Source organism: Oncorhynchus mykiss, chromosome 8 (genome assembly GCF_057628025.1).
Source record: "Oncorhynchus mykiss isolate SJ-2025 chromosome 8, ASM5762802v1, whole genome shotgun sequence".
In the NCBI taxonomy this organism is placed as follows: Eukaryota; Metazoa; Chordata; class Actinopteri; order Salmoniformes; family Salmonidae; genus Oncorhynchus; species Oncorhynchus mykiss.
The window spans coordinates 35,475,954-35,502,038 of NC_143029.1; the positions used below are offsets into that span (position 1 = coordinate 35,475,954).

A 26,085-nucleotide genomic window follows, 5' to 3' on the forward strand; every position below is an offset into this window, starting at 1 on the left:
ATCCATCCTCAGGTTGTTTTTAAAATATATATTTGATAATATATCAAACGGGTGTGTAAGTTTTTCAAAAACACCGCGAGAAACAATGGCCGCTTTACTCTGTAGCGTAAAACTCACTCGGAGAGCCCCCACCTATCCAATGTGATCTTTCGCGCTCATTTTTCAAAATAAAAGCCTGAAACTATGTCTAAAGACTTGACACCCTAGGGAAGCCATAGAAAAAGGAATATGGTTGATATCCCTTTAAATGGAGGATAGGCACGCATAGGAGAGGTTTCAAAATAAGAGACACTTCCTGATTGGATTTTCCTCAGGTTTTCGCCTGCACTATCAGTTCTGTTATACTCACACACAATATTTTTACAGTTTTGGAAACTTTAGAGTGTTTTCTATCCTAATATGACAATCATATGCATATTCTAGTTTCTGGGGCTGAGAAATAGGCAGTTTCAAATGGGTATGTTTTTTTTTGCCAAAAATGAAAATACTGCCCCCTCTACACGCAAAAGGTTAAAGGTTGAGACCGAGTCTGCGTCTCTCACATGGGTAGGCAGACCATTCCATAAAAATGGAGCTCTATAGGAGAAAGCCCTGCCTCCAGCAGTGAAAGTTAACATTATGTTTTCGAATGACATGCCCAAGAGGTAAAATATATAGTGAAAACAATAGTGGTCCTAAAACGGAACCTTGAGGAACACCGAATTTTACAGTTGATTTGTCAGAGGACAAACCATTCACAGAGACAAACTGATATCTTTCTGACAGATAAGATCTAAACCAGGCCCGAACTTGTCCGTATGGACCAATTTGGGTCTCCAATCTCTCCAAAATAATGTGGTGATCGATGGTATCAAAAGCAGCACTAAGGTCTAGGAGCATGAGGACAGATGCAGAGCCTCAGTCTGATGCCATTAAAAGGTCATTTACCACCTTCACAAGTGCAGTCTCAGTGCTATGATGGGGTCTAAAACCAGACTGAAGCATTTTGTATACATGGTTTGTCTTCCGGAAGGTAGTGAGTTGCTGCGCAACAGCTTTTTTTTTTTTTATTGAGAGGAATGGAAGATTCGATATAGGCCGAATTTTCTGGGTCAAGGTTTGCCATGGCTGAATTATAAATAAATCACTGACAGTGGCACCAGCAAAGCACCCCCACACCATCATATTTCCTCCTCCATGCTTCACGGTGGGAACCACACATGAAGAGATCACCGGTTCACCTACTCTACGTCTCAAAAACATACGGCGGTTGGAACCCAAAATCTCAAATTTGAACAGATTTACACCAGTCTAATGTCCATTGCTCGTGTTTCTTGGTCCAAGCAAGTCTCTTCTTCTTATTGGTGTCCTTTAGTAGTAGTTTATTTACCACAATTCGACCACGAAGCCCTGATTCATGCAGTCTCCTCTGAACAGTTGATGTTGAGATGTGTCTGTTACTTGAACTCTATGAAGCATTTATTTGGGCTGCAATCTTATACTCTGCAGCAGAGGTAACTCTGGGTCTTCCTTTCCTGTGGCGGTCCTCATGAGCGGCATTTTCGTCATAGCGCTTTATAGTTTTTGTGACAGCACTTGAAGAAACGTTCAAAGTTCTTGAAATTGTGGTCTGTCATTTGTCTTTGCTTATTTGAGCTCTTCGTGCCATAATATGGACATGGTCTTTTACCAAAAAGGGATATCTTCTGTATACCATCCCTTTAAAAAAAAATGTTTAACCTTTATTTAACTAGGCAAGTCAGTTTAAGAGCAAATTCTTATTGACAATGACGGCCTCGGAACAGTGGGTTCACTGCCTTGTTCAGGGGCAGAGGTGTTTTACTTTGTCAGCTCGGGGATTCAATCTAGCAACCTTTCGGTAACTGGCCCAACGCTCTAACCACTAGGCTACCTGCCGCCCCCTACCTTGTCACAACACAACTGATTGGCTAAAACGTATTAAGATAAGAAATTCCACAAATTGTACTTTTAACAAGGCAGATCTGTTAATTAAAATTAACTACCTCATGAAGCTGGTTGAGAGAATACCAAGAGTGTGCAATGCTGTCATAAAGACAAAGGGTGGCTACTTTGAAGAATCTCCAATATAAAATATATTTAGATTTGTTTAACGCTTTTTTTTGGTTACTAAATTATTGCTTATGTGTTATTTTATAGTTTTGATATCTTCACTATTATTCTACAATGTAGAAAATAGTAAAAAGAAAGAAAAACCTTGAATGAGTCGGTGTGTCCAAACGTTTGACTGGTACTGTATATTTTTTTCATTTCAAATAACAAAATAATATTTTCATTAGTTTAAGTTAGTGAATGTCACGACTCCTACCGAAGGTGGCTCCCCTTCCTGTTCGGGTGGCGGTCGTCGTCACCGGCCTACTAGCTGCCACTGATCCTTGTTTTTCGTTTTCTGTTTATTGGTTTCACCTGTGTTTAGTTTAGGCTGATTGGTTGGGCTTTATTTACCAGCCTGCTGGTTGTGCGGGATTATTTCGATGCACATGTGTACACGGCTGTCTGTCACGGTTGTCCATTGGTTTGGGTTTTTTGCTGGACTGTTTAAGTCCCCCGTGTTTGGGGCATTTGTTTTGGTTGGCGTATGTTCACCGTTGTGGTGCATTAAAAGTTAGCGCTACCCTGAACTCTCTGCTTCCGGCACCTGACTTCTTCCCCACTACACCCCAGGCGTTACAGTGAAGGCAATATGTAAAAACCAAATAAAACATTTTCGTTGAGTGCCTTCGTTATAACTATGAAACAGAACGCATATTTGTTGGAACTTGGTAACAGTTTATTTCTATTAGAATATTTCTTCTTTCTTTTACAAAATACCCGAACGACAATGATGAACGCCAGCAAAACGCGCATCACTGATGGAAACAGTAGCCTAAACATTATTATAAGCTCCAAGTGTGCTTGATAAATGGTGAAAATCAGCATAAAAACAATAATGGTATTATAATGAATATAAGCGTTAATATGAGAGCAGTAAAAAACAGTCAATTATTATCAGCTCTTGCTTTCACGCATTGGTATCAGTTGGATTTCATTTAGTGGTTATCCCTTGTCCTAACAGTCAACACAGAAATTCGCCACTTTCACTTGCTTGACATACTTCCCACAAACACGTCTCTTGCAGGTGACACATGTATCATGGGTTCTGTCCTTTGTGCATCTGGCCACCTGCCACTGTCTCCTCCCCGGGAGCTGTGCGCAAAGGCTCTCCTTTGGCTCGTGCAAAGGATCACGTGGAATCTTTGCTGCTGCCTTGGCCCTCATACAGTATGTCTCTCACGTAGCCCTGTATGCCAGACTCGTGTTAAAGTCTCCCCTGGGCATGGTGTTGTTCATGCACTGCTTGAACAACAGGTGTGCTTTAATAGCAGCCAAGTCAAGCATGTTATAGAACACAGCAACAGGCCAAACGGGGCTGGTGCCTCCTTTCAGAGTATAGCCATGACATCGGATCCAAAATATCCACACCAACCTATGAAACAGAAAAGAATAGAAAACATTAGGATTCTTTTGTGTAAGTTTATCTATATGCTTATTAAGTGATATTGACATACCTCTGTTTGGTTGCAGTGCGTAATAGTATAGATTGCAAGCTGTCGGATGCATGGTGATCATTGCAGAAACGTTCCTTCTTGTCTTGCATTGGTATAGTGTGAGTTTTGTCTTGTCATTCTTTCATCACCATTGTGGAGTACAATCGCTGTGCAGGTGCCTTATTGTGCACAGAGGGATGGAGCTCCCGTCTTGCTTTGTTCATGGTGCCGACTAGGCTTGCTTTATTTGCCAGCAACTTGTTCGCCAATGACGGTGAAGAAATTGTCCATGGTGACTTTTCTCCCCTTGCCAACATAAGTTTCCACAAGCCTCATCACCACATTCTCAGACACTTGCTCACCTGCTGCCCAACGTGGATGTTTTCCCAGATATGGAAAGCCATTCAGCATGTATTTGGTGTCGATGTCAGTGGCTAACCAACACTTAATTCCAAACCTGTCGGGTTTGCTCGCAATGTATTGCGTAAAGCCACAACGAGTTTTTGCAGGGAACAATTGTTCATCGACAGTGATGTTCTTTCCTGGTTTGTAACATGCAATGCTGTTCTGTACAAACTTCTTCCAACCGTTTCCAGGCGTCGCATTCTCATTCTCCAGTAAACGCATGATCTCTCTCAAGGTATCCCATGTCATGGTTTCTCCAAAGAATGGTATCCTATACATGTATGACCAGAAGCTCACCATACTGCATATACACGCTCTTTCCACCGAATGCTCCACAGACATACAGGATTGGAATGAACGCTTCCAGCTCATCAACAGAGACAGATCCCAGGCAGTGTCTCCTTGATCCCTAGTGTCTCCTTGATCCCTGTGCACCACAGTTATGGTACAGTCTCTGATGTGTTGTAGCATGTCCATGTAACATTAAAAAAACGAAAACTGGCGAGTGCGTTGCTGATGTTTTTTTTTTGCTTGTTGCGTAGGGCCTGCTCTCTCGGTGATGACATGTTGTGCTGTTGTCATCGGTGTATTCTTTCCAAATGGTGCCATCCCTCCCTCTTTCCTGTCTCACGGTTTAATTTGGGTGGTGGAGCGAGCGCCTGCTCAGTGCGCACTGTTCTGGATTTTTTTGCGTTTAGGCCTCGGAGGTGCAGGTTATTCAAGTCGAGGCTCAGAATCAGAAAAATAGTCATCAGAGATGTCAGGATTAATTTGTTCCCCTCCATCTGAGATATTCTCATTCAGATCTTGTAGCGGTGCTAACGCAGCATATGCATCCATTCGTCTTGGTTATCTTGCCATTCTACATTATGCAGGCTCTCACTGTGTACTCCAAGTAGGCCAGAGTAGACTGATAAAATTGCTTGGATTTGGTGGACTGATATAGGGTACATACCGTGTTGAGATTTATAATTAGAATATACCAATACAATAGAATGGCCTGCCCTATTCTTCATTCACAGTTGGTGATTCCATAATTATATTTTCACTTCCCCCTCACTCATCAACTCACCTATTCTCCCCCTTTATCACCCATCGTACTTTACTTCATTTTATTTCATCTGTTATGTGTGAAATACATTTTGGTTTAGGTTCAGTTTCGAGGCAATTATTGGGGTGAATATCAACTGGGCACTGCACTTTCCAATGTCGGGAGAATGAGTGAAGCAGGCCCTACTGTCGGGAAACCATTCAAATAATGCCATGCCCTCCTAAAACTGGTTATAACTCCAGTTCTGTTTGTGATAAAAATGATTCTAACAATGGCAGTGTGTTATATAGACTTGTTTAGGAAAAGTCACGGATGGTGGGTGGCATGACTTTGAAAATAAAATACATTCATGAGCCGTCAAAATGACTGCTTTTGCAGTTCTAGTGTTAAAGAATCCCACCTCAATGTTAAAGGGATACTTCACCTAAATTACTAAATTACATGTTGGTTTCCTTGCCCTATAAGCAGTCTATGGAAAAGGTATGACAGCACCATGCAATAGTTTTGTTGTCCACTGTTTCAAATGCTACATTTTTAGCATTTGTGGCACAAATTCAATGGTACCTATATTAACGTACAAGCATGTCCAAATCATCCTGAAGTATCAAAAAATGTATTGTGTGACTCAATAATGTTCCTCATAGATGATTTGTATATGTAGCACTGAAATGCTAATATACTGTAGGTATTGACTTGCATTGTATTTGTGCCATAAATGCTAGAAAGTTAGCATTTTAAACAGTCTCCAGGTAAACAAAACCAAAGCATGGGTTGCTGTTATACCTTGTCCATAAACGTCTTACATGGTAAGGAAACCAATAAGTAATTTTGTAATTTGGGAGAACTATCCCTTTAACATTGATTTGGGGGGGGTTCTTAAAAAACACCTAAAAGTAGGAACACCACCGTCTAGTGGTCAGAACCTGGGAATATCAGCATGCAGGATGGGACATAAAACTAACAAATTGAATGACTAATTTCTCTTATCAGGGAAAGAAAGACATCACCAAATTCATTACATAGGATGAAGAAACAATATGCCGAGCCTCAGCTCCATACTACTTGTCAGACATAGAGAACTGATACGGTATACTAGTTGTTAGGGATGGTGTGGGGGTTCTGTGGGTTGACAATTTCTTTGGATTCCTCATGTCGTACTTACTAACCAAGTTTCCATCCACAGTTTTTATGCGATTAAAGTCATACCGTATAAAGCAAAACCCAAGACAACTGTGATGAAAACAGGAAGTTTTGGTACCATTTTATAAATGCTGACACATTTGTTCGTTCGACATGCTGGGATCTTTTTGTGTCTGTAAATCAATAATGAACTTAATGGAGGTGGAAACGTGTTTATGTGCAAATATTGATGTAATAACATGATATCATGTCGAGTCACTCGACGATATGGTGTGTGGTCCTCCCAATATGTCTCATGAAAGCATGCAGTTTTAGGCTACCGATGGAATAACTTATGATAAACTTCACAGGGAGGTGAAAGTCCACAGTGATCTTGATGCGCCTTTCCGACAAACATTGAGAGTCTGATTCTGGTGACAGGGTGATCAATGCTTGACTGCCGTTTGACAAATACAAATATTCTCACTATTATCTATAATAATCTCATCATGTAGACTAGCCTTTTGTATTTACACTGTATATACAAAAGTATGTGGACACCCTTCAAATTAGTGAATTCAGCTATTTCAGCCACACCTGCTGCTGACAGGAGTATAAAATGGATCACGCAGACATGCAATCTCCATATACAAACATTTGCAGTAGAATGGCCTCAGTGAAGAGCTCAGTGACTTTCAATGTGGTGCTGTCATAGGATGCCACCTTTCCAACAAGTCAGTTCGGCAAATTTCTACACTGCTAGAGCTGCCCCGGAGCAACAATGGCTCAGCCACAAAGTGGTAGGCCACACAAGCTTACAGAACGGGACCACCAAGTGCTGAAGCGCGCAGTGCGTACAAATCATCTGTCCTTGGTTGCAAGACTCACTGCCTCTGGAGCCTGCCTCGGGAACCAACGTCAGCACAATGCCAAGCGTCGGCTGGAGTGGACTCTGGAGCAGTGGAAATGCGTTCTCTGGAGTGATGAATCACGCTTCCCCACATGGCAGACCCAACGGCCAAATCTGGGTTTGGCGGATGCCAGGAGAACGCTACCTGCCCGAATGCATAGTGCCAACTCTGAAGTTTGGTGGGGGAGGAATAATGATCTGGGACTGTTTTTCATGGTTCGAGCTATGCCCCTTAGTTCCAGTGAAGGGGAATCTTAACACTACAGCATACAAAGACATTCTAGAAGACTCTGTACTTCCAACTTGTGGCAACAGTTTGGGGAAGGCCTTTTTCTGATTCAGCATGACAATGTCCCAATGTACAAACCGAGGTCCATACAGAAATGTTTTGTCGAGATCAGTATGGGAAAACTTGACTGGCCTTCACAGAGCCCTGACCTTTACCCCATCGAAAACCTTTGGGATGAATTTGAACGCCGACTGCAAGCACGGCCTAATGCCCCGACATTGGTGACCTCACTAATGCTTTTATGGCTGAATGGAAGCAATGTTCCAACAGCTAGTGGAAAGCCTTCCCAGAAGAGTGGAGGCTGTTATCGCAGCAAAGGGGGCACCAACTCCATATTAATGGCCATGATTTTGGAATGAGATGTTCAATGAGCAGGTGTCCACATACTTTTGGTCCTGTGGTTTATTGTCTTAATGTACATTTTAGAATATTCGCATGACAATCTGTCGTCATTTGGGTGAAAACCTAGCTATAGTTAGGAAAAAGTGTTGTCCAAATCAGATATATTAAAATTGCCAGTTTGGTTGCAATCAATTAGCGTAATTTCTCAGATTTCAAATTACATAAAAAAAGAAATATAATGTTTCAGGAATGCTTACCTGTTTCTAACCACAGAAATTGTTTCAGAACAATCTGAGATGGTCGGCGCCATGGCTTGCTGAAATGACATGGATCAACCCTGGAGTCACTGTCTCTGTTTGTCAGGCTGCTGTGGTGGTGGTGGAGGACTCAACCAAACAGACACACACAGTGAAACTGAAAGATTCCCACTGTCCCCATGTGGTGTGGTGTAGCATGTGGACCACGTTGTGTGATCCATGGTGTGATTTGCACTGTGGTTTGGCACCAGATGAAATAAGGAAAAGCTTTGATGTTTCATGATGACTTGTTTTACAGTGCACTTCATGCGGATCTTCCTTGTTTCGTGATTTACAGTAAATGTGTATAACATTGAGTTTCAACATTTCAACATTTTCTGAAAACCCCTGTGAACTATGGGAACGTTTCCAGAATTTTGCAAGCCTTGAATGAAGTGGAGATACTTCATGAAGTGTGTTTATTATTGTGTTCATTCTATTTGCACACATTTGCACACTAGTGTTGTTGTGGTTGTGTATCTGAGCTGCAGGGGGAGACGAAAATCTTGAAGCTGAAGAACCTTCGTCCTCAGGACTACGCCAACTACAGCTGCATCGCTTCTGTTAGGAACGTCTGTGGCATTTCCGACCGAAACATTGTCTTCAAACTCACCAACAAGACAGGTTAGTCTTCAAACTCACCAACAAGACAGGTTGGTATCATAGCATAGTTTTCAAATGCACCAACAAGACAGGTTAATCTTCAAACTCACCAACAAGACAGGTTGGTATCATAGCATAGTTTTCAAACTCACCAACAAGACAGGTTAATCTTCAAACTCACCAAACTCACCAACAAGGTTTATCAGAAAACAGCAAACCTCCATCCTATTCTTCTTCCTCTCCAGCATCTCCCTCCATTAAGCTGCTGGTGGAGGATCCCATCGTGGTGAACCCTGGCCAGACGGTGTCCCTGGTGTGTATCACTACGGGTGGGGAGCCCAACCCCACGCTGAGCTGGGTCAGCAGCTCTGACAGCCTGCCTGAGAAGAGCGTGGTGAAGGGTGGAACACTCACCCTGCCAGCCATCACTTCAGACGAGGCTGGGGTCTACAGCTGTGTAGCCAGTAACAACGTGGGCAACCCAGCCAAGAAGTCTACCACAATAGTGGTCAGAGGTGAGAGGGGAGCAGGAGTGGGTGTTTGTTGTAGGTGGAGTGTACAATACATATATTGTAGAATCCTTAGAAGAGCACTGTCAGCCCTGTCAAGGGTCCCGACCTCTAGGTAAAATGACTTACTGTATGTAATGGACTGACAGAGGCAAGGTCAGAGATTTTAGTCCCGCTTAGGCTGCTCATGGGCTATTTCTTTATGAGCTAATCCGCTTTTCAACATTCAAGTGAAAGGAATGGTTATTAATATGGTTACTTGTTTCTTTTGCTGCTACAGAGTTAATACAGTGTGTGAGCATTGTTTCACTACAATTGACATATCTCACATTTGATGTTGCATTAGGAAAGCTGTATTGCCTGTACGATCCTACAACACACGGTGCTATAGTTGGAGACACATTGAGAGCATATCAACATATTCCATACAGTGTTACGACTTCTGTGCAATAAACTGTTGGGTGAAGCCAATAGCATGGGGATGCATGTGAAACCACTCATTAAAGATACTTATTAACGGCCAATTAGAGTCATTAAGCTATGGCAGTCAAGCTGAAGGCACTACAGGCTGTTTGACAATCAACTGGGATGAAGACTTAGCGTCCAAGTCTCTTCCCCTCAAGGTAATTGACACACGAAGAAGCTAATAATTGCAGACTTGCCTTTGGGAGCAGCCAATGTGTTAAGGATTTAGTGTCCAAGGCCCTTTATCTCAAGGTAATTCATACATGGAACAGCCAATATTATAGACTTGCCTTTGGAAGAGCCATTGGTTCTCCGGCCGTATAGTAGGATGAGACATTTAAATGTTTGATTTATATAGTGTGAGTCTTCAGTGTTGTGGTGAGTTGAGTGAAGACTGTGTTGCCGGAGAAACTGGGATGAACTCAGTGAAGTAGGACAAGCACTTAGCACAGTTCATTTGGTCATGCTGAATATGACAGCTGGTTAGGATAGTGGTGGTGGTGTGTGTGTGTGGGCATGTGCGTGTGTGTATGAGCATGCATATTTTGTGTGTGTGCATATGTGTGTGTGTTTGTGTATGTGAACAGATATTACACAGTCTATGTGTTACTATCTGTTTAAAGTATGTATATTTGTTTACACATGTTTGTGTCTTTTTGTTGATCACACTCTAGTCCTTGAGAAGCCCTCTCATGCGGGTGTTGCCAAAGGGACTGTCTGTGTTTTCCACAGATCTGTTGTCAGCAGATGGTGGCGTTTCTGACCATGCTGTCCCACCAGCCATGCTGGCTCGCCATTTGGCTCACCCCCTCCTACAGTGCTGTGTGTACGTGTGTGTGTGTTTGGCTTGCCCCCTGGTACAGCTCAGCATGCTGTTGGTTCACCGCAGCTCTACTACCATGATCTTTTCATGGATGAAAGGAAGGAGACACGTCTGTAAATGCAGGTCAATACCCTGTGTTTTTAGTCCAGATCACACAATGTTTGGCAACAAAAGGATACTTTAGTGACACAATGACCTGGACAATGAGATATTTTCTCCACCTCTGTCAACACTTAGTTCATTTGTTAGGGAATGTGTTTGCTGTAAGGTTTGTTTTACTGTGTGTGTGTGTGTGTAACTACTGCATGTCTGTGAATTGTTCACTACACCGGTTTATCAAACGTGAAGCGACAGCATGCAGTGAGAGGAACGTCTAAGAGACATTGCCTTGCGTTCATTTCCTTTTCCCCCACCAATACCATTTACACACCTAGTACTTTAGCCACGTTTCCTAGCACTGTAGCTACGTTTCCTAGCACTGTAGCTACGTTTCCTAGCACTGTAGCTACGTTTCCTAGCACTGTACCTACGTTTCCTAGCACTGTACCTACGTTTCCTAGCACTGTAGCTACGTTTCCTAGCACTGTACCTACATTTCCTAGCACTGTACCTACGTTTCCTAGCACTGTACCTCAGTTTCCTAGCACTGTACCTACGTTTCCTAGCACTGTACCTACGTTTCCTAGCACTGTACCTACGTTTCCTCCCTGTGCGTTCTTAAAACAGTGTGCTTTGCAGGTGTGTGATGTGAAGAAATGAGTGGTGCTGGAGGTATCAAACATTCAGAATCAAACGATGTTCTGCTGTTGTCTCGCCTGACAATTCCTCCAGGACTTTCTTCCTTCCAAATGACTCCAAATGAGACATCAGCCATTTCAGTCAGCGAACACACAGCAACTCACACACACAGGCAACCCCTCCACAACACACACAGGCTCTACACTCTCTGTGAGGGGGTTCTGTGTTATTAATAGCAGAGAAAAACTGCAATGGGTTTCATAGTGAGCCAGCCTGCTGATGTTATTTAGGCTGTTGTTGAGAATTGTCAGGGGAAAACAAACCCCTCATGACGTGACTTGTAACAACCTGGACGCCAGCATGTAAATCAACATGTGAATGACTCAAATTTGCTCTGGAATACATTCTGGTCCGGAGCTGCATACATTTCCATTCATAAATGGCAAATGTAATGGTCTGGGTGAGTGGGCCTGGCAGACAGACTAGAGAGTTGGGCAGCGGCCTTCAGGACTGGGGTTATTTGTCAGTGTGTGTAAGTGTGGTTGTTTGTGTGTGTGTGAGTCCTGCTGGCCTGCGACTGAACTTGTCAAGTTCATTAGAGGTCAACCAAAAAGGTAATATACAGCACAACGGCCTGTCACTCGCCACATCCAAACATTGGCATATGTCAGTGTGTGTGAGCGTTAGTGTGTGGAGGCATGGCGTGAATGTGTGATAGTATGATGATAATCAGAGAGGGGTGTGTGTGTGTGTGTGGTCGGGGTCTGGGGTTGGACGGTGTGTGTGTGTCTGGCGGGGGTCTGTATGGCTGGGGTCTGGTGCTAATGTCTCTGTCCCCTGTATGTCTTTACCCTTGACTAATGTCCCCGAGAGGAGGTAGGTAAAGTAGAGGAGAGAGAGAGCCATCTGGCCCTGAGAGGACCGCTAAGCTAAACCTGCTGATTACCAGTGGGAGAGATGAATGGATGTATGGAGGCCATTGTGTGGTGCCAAATGAGAGATGGACAGACAGAGAGGGAGAGAGACTGGGGGCTAGAAAGAGAGATATAGGTGTCAGTGTCATCTTGTCAGCCAGTCTTGAGGAGGTTTCAGGGATAGTGTGTGTCTGTCTGTCTCTATGTGTATGTGAATTTGTGTTTGTGTATACGTGCCTGTAATTGTGTCATTGTACCCACGTCAGGGGCATGTGTCCCCTCATTAGCCAAGCAGCTCCCATGAGGGGGTATTGTAATCAGCCGTGTGACTAGAGTCCTCTATGGACCAAACCCCAAAAGAGACTTCTTTCATTGTGTCATTATCTACTTATTCATGTTACAGGCCACCCATTATTATTCACCACAGCTACTGTACCACCATGGAGACTATTACACACACACACACACACACACACACACACACACACACACACGTCTAAAGTCTTAAAGCCAGGGAGAATAGTACACTCTCTTTACAGGCACAAGCACTTTGGCTTAACAAAACACGCAGGAGGTTGCATCATGATTCATATTCAAAGAGGTAAATAAAATCCAGGTAACCAGAAAGTATCCTATTCATCAGTGCCCTAGCTACAATGTAATCAGTGTAACCTCTTTAGATCATAGGAGAAAGAAAGAAATTGCCTGACATTAGTGGAGTGTAGTAAGTGTTTAAACAGTTCCTTCCATTGTCTTTCTGATAATGCAGGGTAGAAAAGTATTCTGTAGAGCGCAGGTAGGAGTAAAGAGCTTTAAAAGAAAAGTCTTACTGGAAACAGTAGTCATTGATCATTTCTTTCTCTCCCGCACAACCATGGCCCTGGTTCTGTGACAGAAATGTTCAGAGCGGTGAAGAGAACCAACTTCCAAAAGCCTTTTCATTAATAATGCATGGTGAATGTGTGTTTGTGCACGTTAACTTTCATTTTGTGCCTCGGTGCTCACGGTACTTAAACGCTTTTAACTACTGCAGTGAGGTAAATCAGGGTCACACAGAGTGTTTCTTGGTAGTCTTAAACAAATCTACTTTGACACAAAAGTATACACCTCACAAACATGGTTATGGGCTTAGAAAAAAAAGACACCTGTACCATGTCAGATATAGAGTTGAAATGTATTCCATTTTGAGTTTGTATCCCAATATGACACTATATATACACATCACAGAAGACTGCAATATAACAAAACTGAATAACATTCCAACCATGAGGTCACTAGAGGCCGATTTGGCCATTTGAATGCAGGAAAGGTCTACATTCAGTAAATGTTTCCTGTTTCTGAGCTGTTTTTTGTATGCAGGCTCTCTTCTGTCCTCCAGCATGGTCTCAGACTAGAATGAAACATAGTAAATTAAAATCTGGGACACAAAATTAGTATATTATGGCAAGAACAGCTCAAATAAGCAAAGAGAAGTGACAGTCCATCATTACTTTCAGACATGAAGGTCAGTCAATCCAGGTCAAGAACTTCGATTTTTATTTCAAGTGCAGTCACAAAACCCATCAAGCGCTAGGATGAAACTGGCTCTCATGAGGAAAGGAAGTTACCTCTGCTGCAGAGGATAAGTTCATTAGAATTAACTGCACCTCAGATTGCAGCCCAAATAAATGCTTCACAGAGTTCAAATAAAAGACTGATCTAAACATCAACTGTTCAGAGGGAATTGCATGAATCAAGCTTTCGTGGTCGAATTGCTGCAAAGAAACCACTACTAAAGGACACCAATATGAAGAAGAGACTTGCTTGGGCCAAGAAACACGAGCAATGGACATTAGACCGGTGGAAATCTGTCCTTTGGTCTGACGAGTCCAAATTTGAGATTGTTGGTTCTAACCACCCTGTCTTTGTGAGATGCAGAGTAGGTGAACGGATGATCTCCGCATGTGTGTTTTACCACCGTGAAGCATGGAGGAGGAGGTGTGGGGGTGCTTTGCTGGTGACACGGTCTGATTTATTTAGAATTCAAGGCACACCCTTGAATGAGTAGGTGTACCCAAACTTTTGACTGGTACATACACACATACACACATACACAAAAATAAATAACACAATATCACAACATACTGTCCCCTCCCTCCCTCATCCTCTCATATCCCCTGTTGGCCAACATTCTTACTCCTGATAAATAGAAGGCAACTGTTCAAAAAATAAAATGAAAGACTGCCATCTCAAGAAAAAGTAATCAATACAACCTCTCAAAGTGTATTTAATTGTTTCTAAGTGTAGAAAAGACATTCGATCTTTCAACTAAGATGTTACAGTGGGAGGTTTTGGAGGATTTCCAATTAAGCAAGATCTGCTGGCGGCTATGAGGGAAGCAAACACTACAACGTCTGCTTTACTTTTAGTGAGACTAGGTAACAAAGATGGAACTCCAAATATAGCAATCAAAGGACAAGGCTGCAGGTCAAGATCTAGAATATTAGAGAGAGTATTAAAAAGGGATGACCAAGACTCAGACAGCTTAGAACATGAATAAAATATATGGGTGTGGGTTGCAGGAGTGATTGAACATCCCATTTGTGTCTGGGAGGAATTTACACCGTTTTTCTTTGGTGTAGTGAATTCTGTGCAAGACCTGTAAACTGAATTAAACGTAATGAGTACATGAGGATGTGGAGTTAGCCCTATGGGCCTCCTCCCACCAGTAAGGTCATGTTCAAGTTCACTACCCCAGTCTGTCTTGATTTTGTTTATTGGAGAGGGTTCAGAGGAAAGCATAATGTCATATAATCTAGAAATCAGACCCTGCTGATTCCACAGCAAAAAATAAATAAAAAATAAAAGAATAATAATAAGTGGTTGTTCCAAATAGGGTTTAGAAGAGAAGGGGCAGAAAGTCTAAAATGTTGACGAAAATATCCCCAGATCTTCAAAGTAGAGAGCACAATGGGGTTGCCCGTATACTTTGAAGGACACAAGGACAGTGAGGCACAAGTAAGAGCAAAAAGGGAGGATGATTGGCAGGAGTGTGCTTCTAATGAGCACCAGTTGTTACTTGAAGCATCACACCAGACCATAATCTTTAGAATATTGGTTGCTCGATAGGTAAGCAGTACATTTGGAAGTGCCAATCCTCCGTCATGTCTCTTTTTTAAAAGTTTTGCTCTATGTATCCTAGGTGATTTGCCTGCCCAGATAAAATGACTGACGAGCCTGTCCAACTTGGCAAAAAAATGATTTTGGCAGAAAGATGAATTCTGCCAGCTAAAGAGAGAGACTATCCCAGCGTTTTAAGTCTGCTTTAACTCATGTGACTAGACATGCAAAGTTAGTTTTATGGAGGGTAGCTAGAGAATGTGTCATATTCACACCAAAATAGGAAAAACCAGAGGGCTCCAGGGGGAATTTGCTTGGCAGTGGGGTTGATCGGAAAACATTCCCTTTTCTGAATGTTTCATTTGTAACCTGAGAATGATCCGAATGTGTCTAAAATATGTTATTAACAGAGTTCATAGGGTTAGTGATATATAACTGTAGATAATCTGCACTTTGAACACTTTGTGTTCTTCACCAGCTCGGTGGATGATGATGATAATTTTAAGGCCAAGGAAAGTGGTTCTATCGGAACTGCAAAAAGGGAGCGGGGACATAGGACACCCTTGACCGGTCCCTCTGGAGACGGGGAAGTATTTTGAATGTTGAGAGTTACTGTGTACCCTAGCCATAGGAGAAGAATAGAGCAGACGTATCCATGAGATGAAATTGGACCCAAAACCAAATCTTCCCAAAATCTTAAATAAATAATCCCACTCCACCCGGTCGAAAGCCTTCTCCGCATCAAGAAAAACACAAATTTTGGGGTCTGGAGAGACAGAAAGAGAGAAATTAATGTTCAAAAGACGGCATACATTGGCAAACAGTTGTCACCCTTTGATGAAGACTGTTTGAGCATCAGCTATGACATCCTGAAGGCAGGGTTCCAACCGGCATGCTAGAACCTTAGATAATAGTTTAACATCAGCGTTCAAAAGTGAAATGGGCCGATATCCACCACATTCCGCCGGATATTTCTCTTTTTTGAGCATGAGTGAGATAAAGGCTTGAGTTAGCATCGGGGGGGAGAGAGCCCTGTGATATGGAGTCCATGAACATATTTAATAGTAATGGGGCGAGTTGATCTGAGAATGCTTTATACAAATCGACGGGGAAGCCATCAGGGCCTGGGGCCTTGCCACTTTGCATTAACTTTAGACCCTTTGTTATCTCATCTAGATGCAGAGGGTTATCCAGAACTTTACTCATGTCCATATCAATGGATTGAATATCCAAGTTATCTAAAAAGTTGTCCATAGCCGTATTTTCTGATGGGGATTTGTAGAAGTTAGAATAAAATGACACAAAAGTTCATATTAGGGGGATCACTTGTAAGATTATGGGAAGAGTCATTTACCTGAGAGGTGAGATGCTGACTGGCATTTAAGTTGGTTTGCCAAAAGATGGCTGGCCTTGTTACCATATTCATAGGTCATCCCCTTTGTTTGTTGCAACAGAAACTCTGCTTTATCAGTCTTAAGTAGCAAAATTTGAAATTGTGTTTTTACATTGAATAAAAGCAGAGACACAGAGCTACAAAATGGTATAACATACATTGCATTTGAGGAACAATTGTAAAGTATTTCTGCAAAAGAGATTTCTACATTCATGACCCAAATGGGTTGTGTTGATCCATGGCGCTTCCTCCACCCGGACACAAAGGACTCCTCCTACTTTTCTCATGTTCATCAAACCTACTCGCGCATAGACTACTTTTTAATTTTTTTAGATAGTAACATTCTCCCCTCATTTAAAATGACAGAATATTCTGCTATAGTAATTTCAGAACATCCCCCCCCCACATTCTGGACTTAGCTCTTAATCCGAACACACACAAAAAGATTAAACACGACCCTATGTATTCATTCAAATTAATAAAAATGACGACACCTCCCCCTCTCTTCTTTGGGAGACGTTCAAAGCTGTATGAGGAAAATATAATTTCTTACCATGCTCATTATGTCAAACAAAGGAAACTGAATCGTCAAGAACTCGTGGACTCATGACAATAGACCGGCAGTATACAACTTCACCATCCCCTGAATTATACGCAGAGGCTGAAACTTGAAACTCAATTATTGATAAGAGGAGAAGTCAAATGAAGAAGAAAGAGGAAAAGAGAGATTGAGAGAGGAGCAGCATGAAAAAAAACATCTGAATTAAAAAAAACTCAAATCCTTCAGAGAGACAGAAACAGAGCACAAGAATATTTGGATAATGCCAACATACACCCCCCCCCCCCCCCCCCCCCCACCACCACCACGGATCCCCCGACATTCCCAACATAGACCAAAAAAAAATATTAAAGCGATAGTACAATTCCATTTTATAGAAAAAAATACAAATCCTAAACTCGTCATTATGAACAAGACGAGCAGCAGGAATTCTCTTACTCAGCATCCGTTGATTACCCTAATGTGCTGTGAGGTCAAACCGACCTAGGAAAGAAGTTACATACACCCTTGAACAAATAAAATATGTCATTAGGCAAGTGCACTAATTGGGGTTCGGTCACACTTTAAACAAAGAGTATAACCTTCAGCTTTAGTTATTGAACAATGTTAACAGCGATCAGTGACATTTCAATGGCCATGATATGATGTAGTCCACTAGGTGTGGCCAAAGGGCAGAGTAATGACAAACATTCAAATTGAACCAGTAGGCTATGAAAACGGTCAGCCCCTGTCTTGGTAAATTATTACAAACACCCTACATAATGTAACATATCATACTAATTTAAGTGGCCAAGATTTTTATTTACTATGCTACATCTAACCATGAGTCCAGGTTGTCTCCTCACCTCTCCTCCCCTCTCTCGCTCCAATTTGCTAGGATTCTTCTTAATAAGTGACTCAATTTCTGTGCCTGGGCTCTGCCTTCTCTGTATACCAACATGCTCCACCAGCTTACTCCACACCGCTTCTATAGTCGCATGTTCTTTTGAGGTATGGATGAAGTGCTGGAAGTGATGTAAGAACAGGCGGAGACAAGCAGAGCGATGGGTTTACCCTCCTACAGTAAATGGGAAGGTTTTGTTTCCGAGCGGTGCCCGCGTTAAAGAGTTAAAGATTCACTGGGCCTTTGTAATGATTGCGTTGTTGTTGTTGTTGTATAGAGGTGTGTGTGTGTGTGTGTGTGTGTGTACATGCATGCTAGCTTGCTTGCTTGCTTGCTTGCCTGTGTCTCCTGTATCCTTGCTTGAGGAATGTGTGTAGAGTTTTGGGGAAGGATTTGGGGTTTGGTGGACAATATGTTTTCAAGAGGGAGGCAGTCCACACCGTGTTGAACTTGAACTTGACTTGACAATGTCAGAGTATTCACACTAGACAGTTAACTAAGGTAGAGTGAATTGTTACAGTCTTAATCCAATGTTTGTACACTGACACCTTTGTGACACACATGTACACACACGCACGCACGCACACACACAACATTTTTTTTTTTTACTTCATTTATCTAGGCAAGTCAAAATCGTATTTACAATGACAGCCTACACCAGCTAAACCCGGACAACGCTGGGCCAATTGTGCACTCCCCTATGGGACTCCCAATCACAGCCGGTTGTGATACAGCCTGGAATCAAACCAGGGTGTCTGTAGTGACACCTCAAGCACTGAGATTCAGTGCCTTAGATTGCTGCGCCAATCGGGAGCCTAAATGGGATCTGATTGGATTATAGTAGTCCATCCCCTAGGATACAGTCTGTGTACTAGTATTAATGGAATGCTGTAATAGATCAACTCAACACAGAGGCAACACAAAATAGCCTTTCACACTGTTAAGGTACACTGGTAGTATCCACTCTAAACCATTTAATTAACTGATTCCCCATACAGTACCTCTATGTGCTTGTATTTACTATTTATATGGTTGGAACGAAGTGTATACTGCTTCCACCACTGTGTAAATACGTCCAATAGTATTACTGTATTATATTATATTACATCTCAGGAAAATTGCCTTTCCAACATGATGACATACTAGGCTGTTCTATTGAGAGCGTACAGACAGAGCGGTGATATGGCTTTTCGTTAATACCTGATGTTTGAATTGTGAAGGTCACTGTCAATCCATGGATATACTGTGATTCAGCACAACTTTTTCAATATCAACAGACATAATTACGTACGCAACTCATTTTGAACAATATTATATGTAATATCAAATGGGCTTTTGCCTTCACTATAGTCGAATGCCTACAGTATAGTCGATCCATGGCTGTATGTGACCGACCGCCTTGATTCGATTTTATGTAGCAAAATGTGAAATTGTGTAGAGACACAGAGCTACAAAATGGTAAATCATATGTAAATCAAATCATCATCATTCATGTGATGGCCTTTGAATGTTTTTGTACCGACTGGAGAGAGTTTTTTTGTCTACAGCCATTCAACATCATTCACACCCTCTTAAGCTTTAGCCCCCACCGAAACTCTGACCATTTTACTCGCCCTAGCAGAGCTGGTTAGGTTGTTTACATGTTATCCAGAGCATTGGTGACTGTAACTGTGCTGCTGGCAAAAAAAAATGTATTATGCTTTTTTGCCAACCTTTAATTACATAATTTATTCTGCGCTCTGGCACACTCAGACGAGAGTGCTCTGAAATCGGAGTAGATGGCCAGACTGAATTTATGAATGCACCTGAAATGGTTACTTGCATCCGAGATACGAATAATAAGATAATACACATAACGATGGACTATCTTCCATGTGTACATCATTCATGGATGGACGAGTCTTCCTGTCACGGATGCCATGGTTGAACTTAGTTTGAAGATGTAATCCGGAGAAAGGTGTTTTCTCCATCTCCTTAGCTATCTTACTCTAATTCAACTGATTTCAAAACTCTGTCCTCCAGAAAGTGGAGAGCAATACATAGAATACTGACCAGCTCAAATAGACAGAAGCGTGCTGTATTGCCGACCAATCGAAACTCATCTCTCGGCATGTCCAGCCCACTCATTATTTCAGCCAATCATGGCTAGCGGGAAGGTTGTTGCCTTATTCATTTTTCATTACATTTTTATTTACAGATGGCATACAATTTATTAAGGCACATGAAAGTTCACATGTTCAAGAAGGCATTTCTGCCCAAAATGCATTTTGATTAAAAAAAAAGTTTACTTTCAAATGGCTCTCCTATGAAGTAGTGACCCGCGACATTACCCTAGTTTCCTGAAACGGGTCACATAATGTTATTCAGCACCACTTAAAAAATATTTGTATACTTGTTACAGTCCTAAAGCTGCTCCGGAGAGAAAAGTATGTCACAAATTAAATGTGTGAAGATAATTTAACTGTGATCTAAGCCTTGCAGGAACCTACCCTGACATGAATCAACCTCGGCCAAATTGTGGATTCAGAGTTATCTAATAGAACTCAGAGTTTTTTTAATGGAAGCTTCTCTAAAGTCAAACATGTAAAGTGTGGTGTACCGCAGGGCAGCTCTCTAAGCCCTTTACCCTTTTCTATTTTTACCTATGACCTGCCACTGGCATTAAACAAAGTATGTGTGTCAATGTATGCTGATGATTCAACCATATACGCATCAGCAAACACAGCTACTAATGTCCCTGAAACCCTTAACAAAATGTTGCAGTCTGTTTTGGAATAGGTAGCCAGTAATAAACTGTTCCTGAACATCTCTAAAATTAAGAGCATTGTATTTGGTACAAATCATTCCCTAAGTTTAAGACCTCAGCTGAATCTGGTGTCATGACGAGGCCCTTTCTCTCTCTCTCCTAACCCAGGTTTTGTTATCTCAGGTCATAAATTCTTGGCAGAGACTCTCTCCCCCTGGTCATGCTGAAAGAGAGGGAGATCACAGAGAGAGAACAAAGGCCTTCACTTGGCCAAACTACTAAATACCCAAAATGGGAATTTTTGAGAATGTGGGAATGGTCCGTGGACACATAATGGACAGTTATGACGAGTGTGTTTCATTTGGTGATCTCATGAAGGACAGGAAACACACACAACGGTATATTTTAAAGTGTACATTTCCAGCTGTCAGGTTTACATCTAAATATTGTGAAACGTATGTGATTAAACATTAAACTATTTGTGAAAAAATGTAATGTGAAATTATTAACATTCTAAATGAGAGTATGGATTTTCATATAAAGATTAACTAGTCAGTGGCCACACACCCGTGAGCCCAGACATCACATTAGGCATCATAGACCAAAACATGCCGGGTGACGCTGGTGTGAAGTCTTTCAAACTACAACAAGGCAAATAAACCCACGGTAAGCCGGACGTCTCTAAAGGTTAAGACCACACAAACCATAAGACTAGAAAACCATCCCACGTGGAGCATTAGCTACACGGCTGGAGATGGTTAGACTCTGAGACTATCGATTCACTACAGAAGAAGCAAATTCTAGACCCGAATTTCCGGTCTGCAGTTAGAAATTACTTTAACCTAGAACGAGAATACTGACAACCGCCGAAGCATCAATCTATGAGAACATTTCTGAATGGTAGTCTGAAGTATCCATTCTAACCACCAGAGCCGCGAAAGACTTACCAGAGACTCTAATGAACCCTACAAGACGATCGAGGAATCCAACAGAGAAGCCACCAACGACATACGGGCGTAAATATATATACATTGCTATTATTCTCGAATGAGCGGCCGTTCATGTGGAAAGGATTAGCATATCAATGAATATAATTATAGACTATGTGTAATGAATCCATTTTGTCTTTCCTGCTCTCTCAGTCCCACCCCTTTCCTTTTGTCTACCAAGCTGTCATGTCTGTTTAGTCCACTAGGGACTTTTCTATCATTGTTAGTAACCAATATCTACTGTTTTTTTAATGTATTTCTGTGATTATTTTGTTAGTTAGTAAATAAATAATTAAGCCAATTTGTATATTGCTGATTCATTATGGAAACTAAGGTTTGTGCATACAACCAAGAATTGTACGACGTTCAGATGAGACTGAAAGAAAGTAAAGTATAATTAATGATGACTGAAATGTAAGAGATCTTTAGATCTCTAAGAATTCATTTGGAAGACGGACCTCCTTAAATAATCTTCTCCATGGTGCCCCAGGTTATTAATGCATTTTTTGTTGCATGATTTAATTCAATTGCGTAATCAATTAAACGTTAGGTATTAGATTTGATAAAATAGCATGTCATCACATTAAGGATACTGAAGACACGACACTGGTAATGAATGGTGTAGCTGTTGAACAAGTTGAGGAAACTAAATTACTTGGTGATACCTTAGATTGGAAACTGTCATGGTCAAAATATATAGATTAAATGGTTGTAAAGATGGGGAGAGGTCTGTCCGTAATAAAGAGATGCTCTGCTTTTTTTGACACCACACTCCAAAAAGCAAGTCCTACAGGCTCTAGTTTTGTCATTGTAACGGTTTTCTTCCGTTGAAGGAGAGGAGGACCAAAATGCAGCGTGGTTAGAGTTCAACATGTTTAATAAAGACCATAACACGAGAACACTACAAAATAACAAATGTGAAAACCAAAACAGTCCTATCTGGTGCAATGACACAAAGACAGAAGACAATCACCCACAAAATACCCACAGAATATGGCTGCTTAAATATGGTTCCCAATCAGAGACAACGATAGACAGCTGCCTCTGATTGAGAACCAATCTAGGCAACCATAAACCTACAAACTACCTAGAAAGGAAACAGCCCCATAAACATACAAAAAACCCTAGACCAGACAAAACACATAAATCCCCCATGTCACACCCTGACCTAACCAAAATAATAAAGAAAACAAAGATTAACTAAGGCCAGGGCGTTGAGGAGAGACTGACTGCATCACTTTGTCTTTTTTTTTGCAAATTCCAAATTGTTTGCATAGTCAACATACACACATCTCTGGCACACACGCTTACCACACCAGACATAGCACCAGAGGTATTTTCACAGTTCCCAAATCCAGAATAAATTCAAGAAAGCATACAGTATTATATAGAACCATTATTGCATGGAACTCCCATCTCATTTAATGAACAGAGAACCTGGTTTAAAAAAACTGATAAAGCAACACCTCACGGCACAACACCTCTCCTGTATTTGACATAGATAGCCTACATATCAATACAAACACACAAACTATGTGGGCCTTTTGTAAATTGATGTAGTGCTGTCCTTGAGCTGTTCTTGTCTGTTAGTATTCTGTATTATCTCATGTTTCATGTAAAGTGTGGACCCCAGGAAGAGTAGCTGCTGCTTTTGCAACCTCTAATGGGGATCCTAATAAAAATCAAATACTAACATTTGTTGAGACGTGTCAGGAACAGTCTTCAGTCTTTCACCCGCCTGCTGACATTGATTTAAGTCTGGTTTGAGTCTGGTTTCTTAGTGTGCAGGCTTGTGTCAATCTTTCCCTCTGTGCCACCCCCCCCCCCCCCCCCCCTTCTTCTCTCTGCTCGGCTCCAGCATCGCAATGTTTTGCACATTCAATTTCCTGTGTTTAAACCTGACATGCAGGTTTTGTTTTCATTTTCCTTTTTCGCCAAACCGAATATGATAATGTCTCAAGGGAATTGCTAGATGAAACGATTTCTGTAGCGCCATCATTTTTTTTGTGTGCAGACGAGATGAATTGTACAGCAGCAGCGTTGGGAAACAATGCCACATAGATTAGAATGAAATCAGCCCGCTTTTCTCTTCGCTCTGATTTGATGACGCTGTTTGAAAACTAAACTGGATTAGCCATAAGTATCTTTCCATTGATATTTCTGCTTTCTGTGTGTGTGTGTGTTTGTTCGTGTAACGACTTCCTCTCCAATCAATGAATGCAAGCAACACTTGTGTGATTGGATGAATCACATCTCAGACAGACTGTGACTGGAAAAAGTGAATCTCAGACAAACATACAGTATTTCAGTCTGATCAGCCAGCAGTTTGCTACTTTACAATTTTACGCCCCATTCAAAATCAATTTCCTGCACCCTTCTAAAAAGTGTTGCACTGTTGCTGACCCATGCTGTCTCTAACCTCTCAACTGTTGTGTTTTTGTTGTCTCATGAGGTTGGGGAAAAGCAAAAATACACATTTTCTTTAAAAAATTTGTTTTTCCATTATTGTTCTACAAATAGCAGAAAAATGCTTTTAAGTGTATATTTTGTCTACAGTGTCAAATAAAGGGCAATGTGGAATTACTCCTGTGGCTGCCACTTAAACACACACATGCATCGTACCTCTCTCACTTTTTGGTGTGTCTGCCTGTATGTTCTCTCCACAGCGCTGAAGAAGGGGCGTTTCTGGATCACCCCTGACCCCTACCATAATGACGACAACATCCAAATAGGCCGCGAGGTCAAGATCTCCTGCCAGGTAAGAACACACACACACACACACACACACACACACACACACACACACACACACACACACACACACACACACACACACCATCCCCTTTTCACACGCATACTCAACTATCCACTCCTTCCAGGTGGAGGCCACGCCCCCTGAGGAACTGACATTTGGTTGGCTGAAGAACGGCCGCGCCATGCGTAGCTCTGAGCGAATGGTGATCACCCAGACGGACCCTGACATTTCCCCAGGCACCACCAACCTGGACATCATCGACCTGAAGTTCACTGACTTTGGCACCTACACCTGTGTGGCTGCGCTGAAGGGAGGGGGCATACCTGAGATCAGCATAGACGTCAACATCTCCTCCACTACTGGTGAGTCTCACACACCGCCATGTCAGAGCAGGAGATTGACTTATACACTTCCCCACACTCAGCAATAACACACACACATCAGCATTTCGCCACTGTGGTGGATAGAGACTTCCGTAAGACTACACAGTGTTTGCATCCCAAATTGCATCCTGTAGCCTATACTGTATAGTGCACTACTTTTGACCAGAGCCTTATGGGCCTTGGTCAAAAGTAGTGCACTATATAGGGAATAGGGTGCCATTTGGGATGTACCCCGACACATGCATGCACACAGTACATCATCAAGACTAACACACACACACAGCAATATAAATGTTCTCTTCTGCTGAAACATACACACTCTGGAGAAATACACTTTCATAATTCCTCTATTTCCCACAAACACATAAAATGGTGGCCTATTGAATTTGCCAATTAGCATGTGGTATTGTTTCCACAATGTGACCTATTTCCTACCCCAAACTAATCCGAACCAAACATCCTATTGTCTGGTATCCAAACTCAATTTATGGGCTTCATCACAAATACCACCATGTTCCCTATATAGTGTACCACTTTTGACCTGGGCTCTAATCAAAATTACTGCACTAAATAGGGAATAGAGTGCCATTTGGAATGTTACCATTTGGAATGCAGACATGCTCCAAAACTAAATCCATTCCCTCCTTTCATTTAATTGGCTGCTGCTATTACCATTTGTGTTACTAACATGACATACATCCATTACATGCATGATGTCTCTGGGAGACTTTAGATAAGGATATTCTGGTGACTAGAATGGTGGCTTCATTACAAGAGAATAACCTGAAGATATACAGCACATACCCAACACAGTGAGTTTGTGGAGGGTACCATCGATACAGTAGGAAAAGAGAAGGGAAGAAGTTTGTATTGGTAGTGGTTAGGTAAATAATGGTAGGTGTTAAGGAAGAGAAGAGACCTATGGGTTAACAGGGAGAAGTGATTACACTGGGTCGGGAGGGGGGTTGGGGGGTATCATGTGTAATTACCACTTAGAGGTCAATCAATGATCTCCCATCCTGCTGTGTTGTGCCGCCTCCAATTACCCCATCGTTCATCTCCTTTGCTAATGGACGGGACCTGATCGATAACATGCCTCACAAGAGAGGTGCTCCAATTGGGAATTTCCACTTGGAATTCCTCTGCCAAACAGGCAAGCAGTTTCTCATCTTGACCGTTGTCCCTCCGAGATTGGAATGACAAAAGGAAGGCAGTTGTGTTCCCGAAGAAACATTCCAAGTTTGCTGGCTGCTGATTTGGTGTGTTTGA

At 41.9% G+C, this 26,085-nt stretch overlaps 1 protein-coding gene across 1 annotated transcript in view; it reads left to right on the forward strand.

Annotated features, from left to right (window-relative positions):
• LOC110529233 (MAM domain-containing glycosylphosphatidylinositol anchor protein 2) overlaps window positions 1-26,085 on the forward strand; it is a 355,390-nt gene that overhangs the window by 181,454 nt on the left and 147,851 nt on the right. Inside the window, exons 5-8 of the mRNA XM_036985374.2 lie at window positions 8,449-8,581; window positions 8,806-9,075; window positions 24,345-24,436; window positions 24,558-24,795. Of these exons, the coding sequence (XP_036841269.2) occupies window positions 8,449-8,581; window positions 8,806-9,075; window positions 24,345-24,436; window positions 24,558-24,795 (733 nt within the window). The remainder of the gene's footprint in view (window positions 1-8,448; window positions 8,582-8,805; window positions 9,076-24,344; window positions 24,437-24,557; window positions 24,796-26,085) is intronic.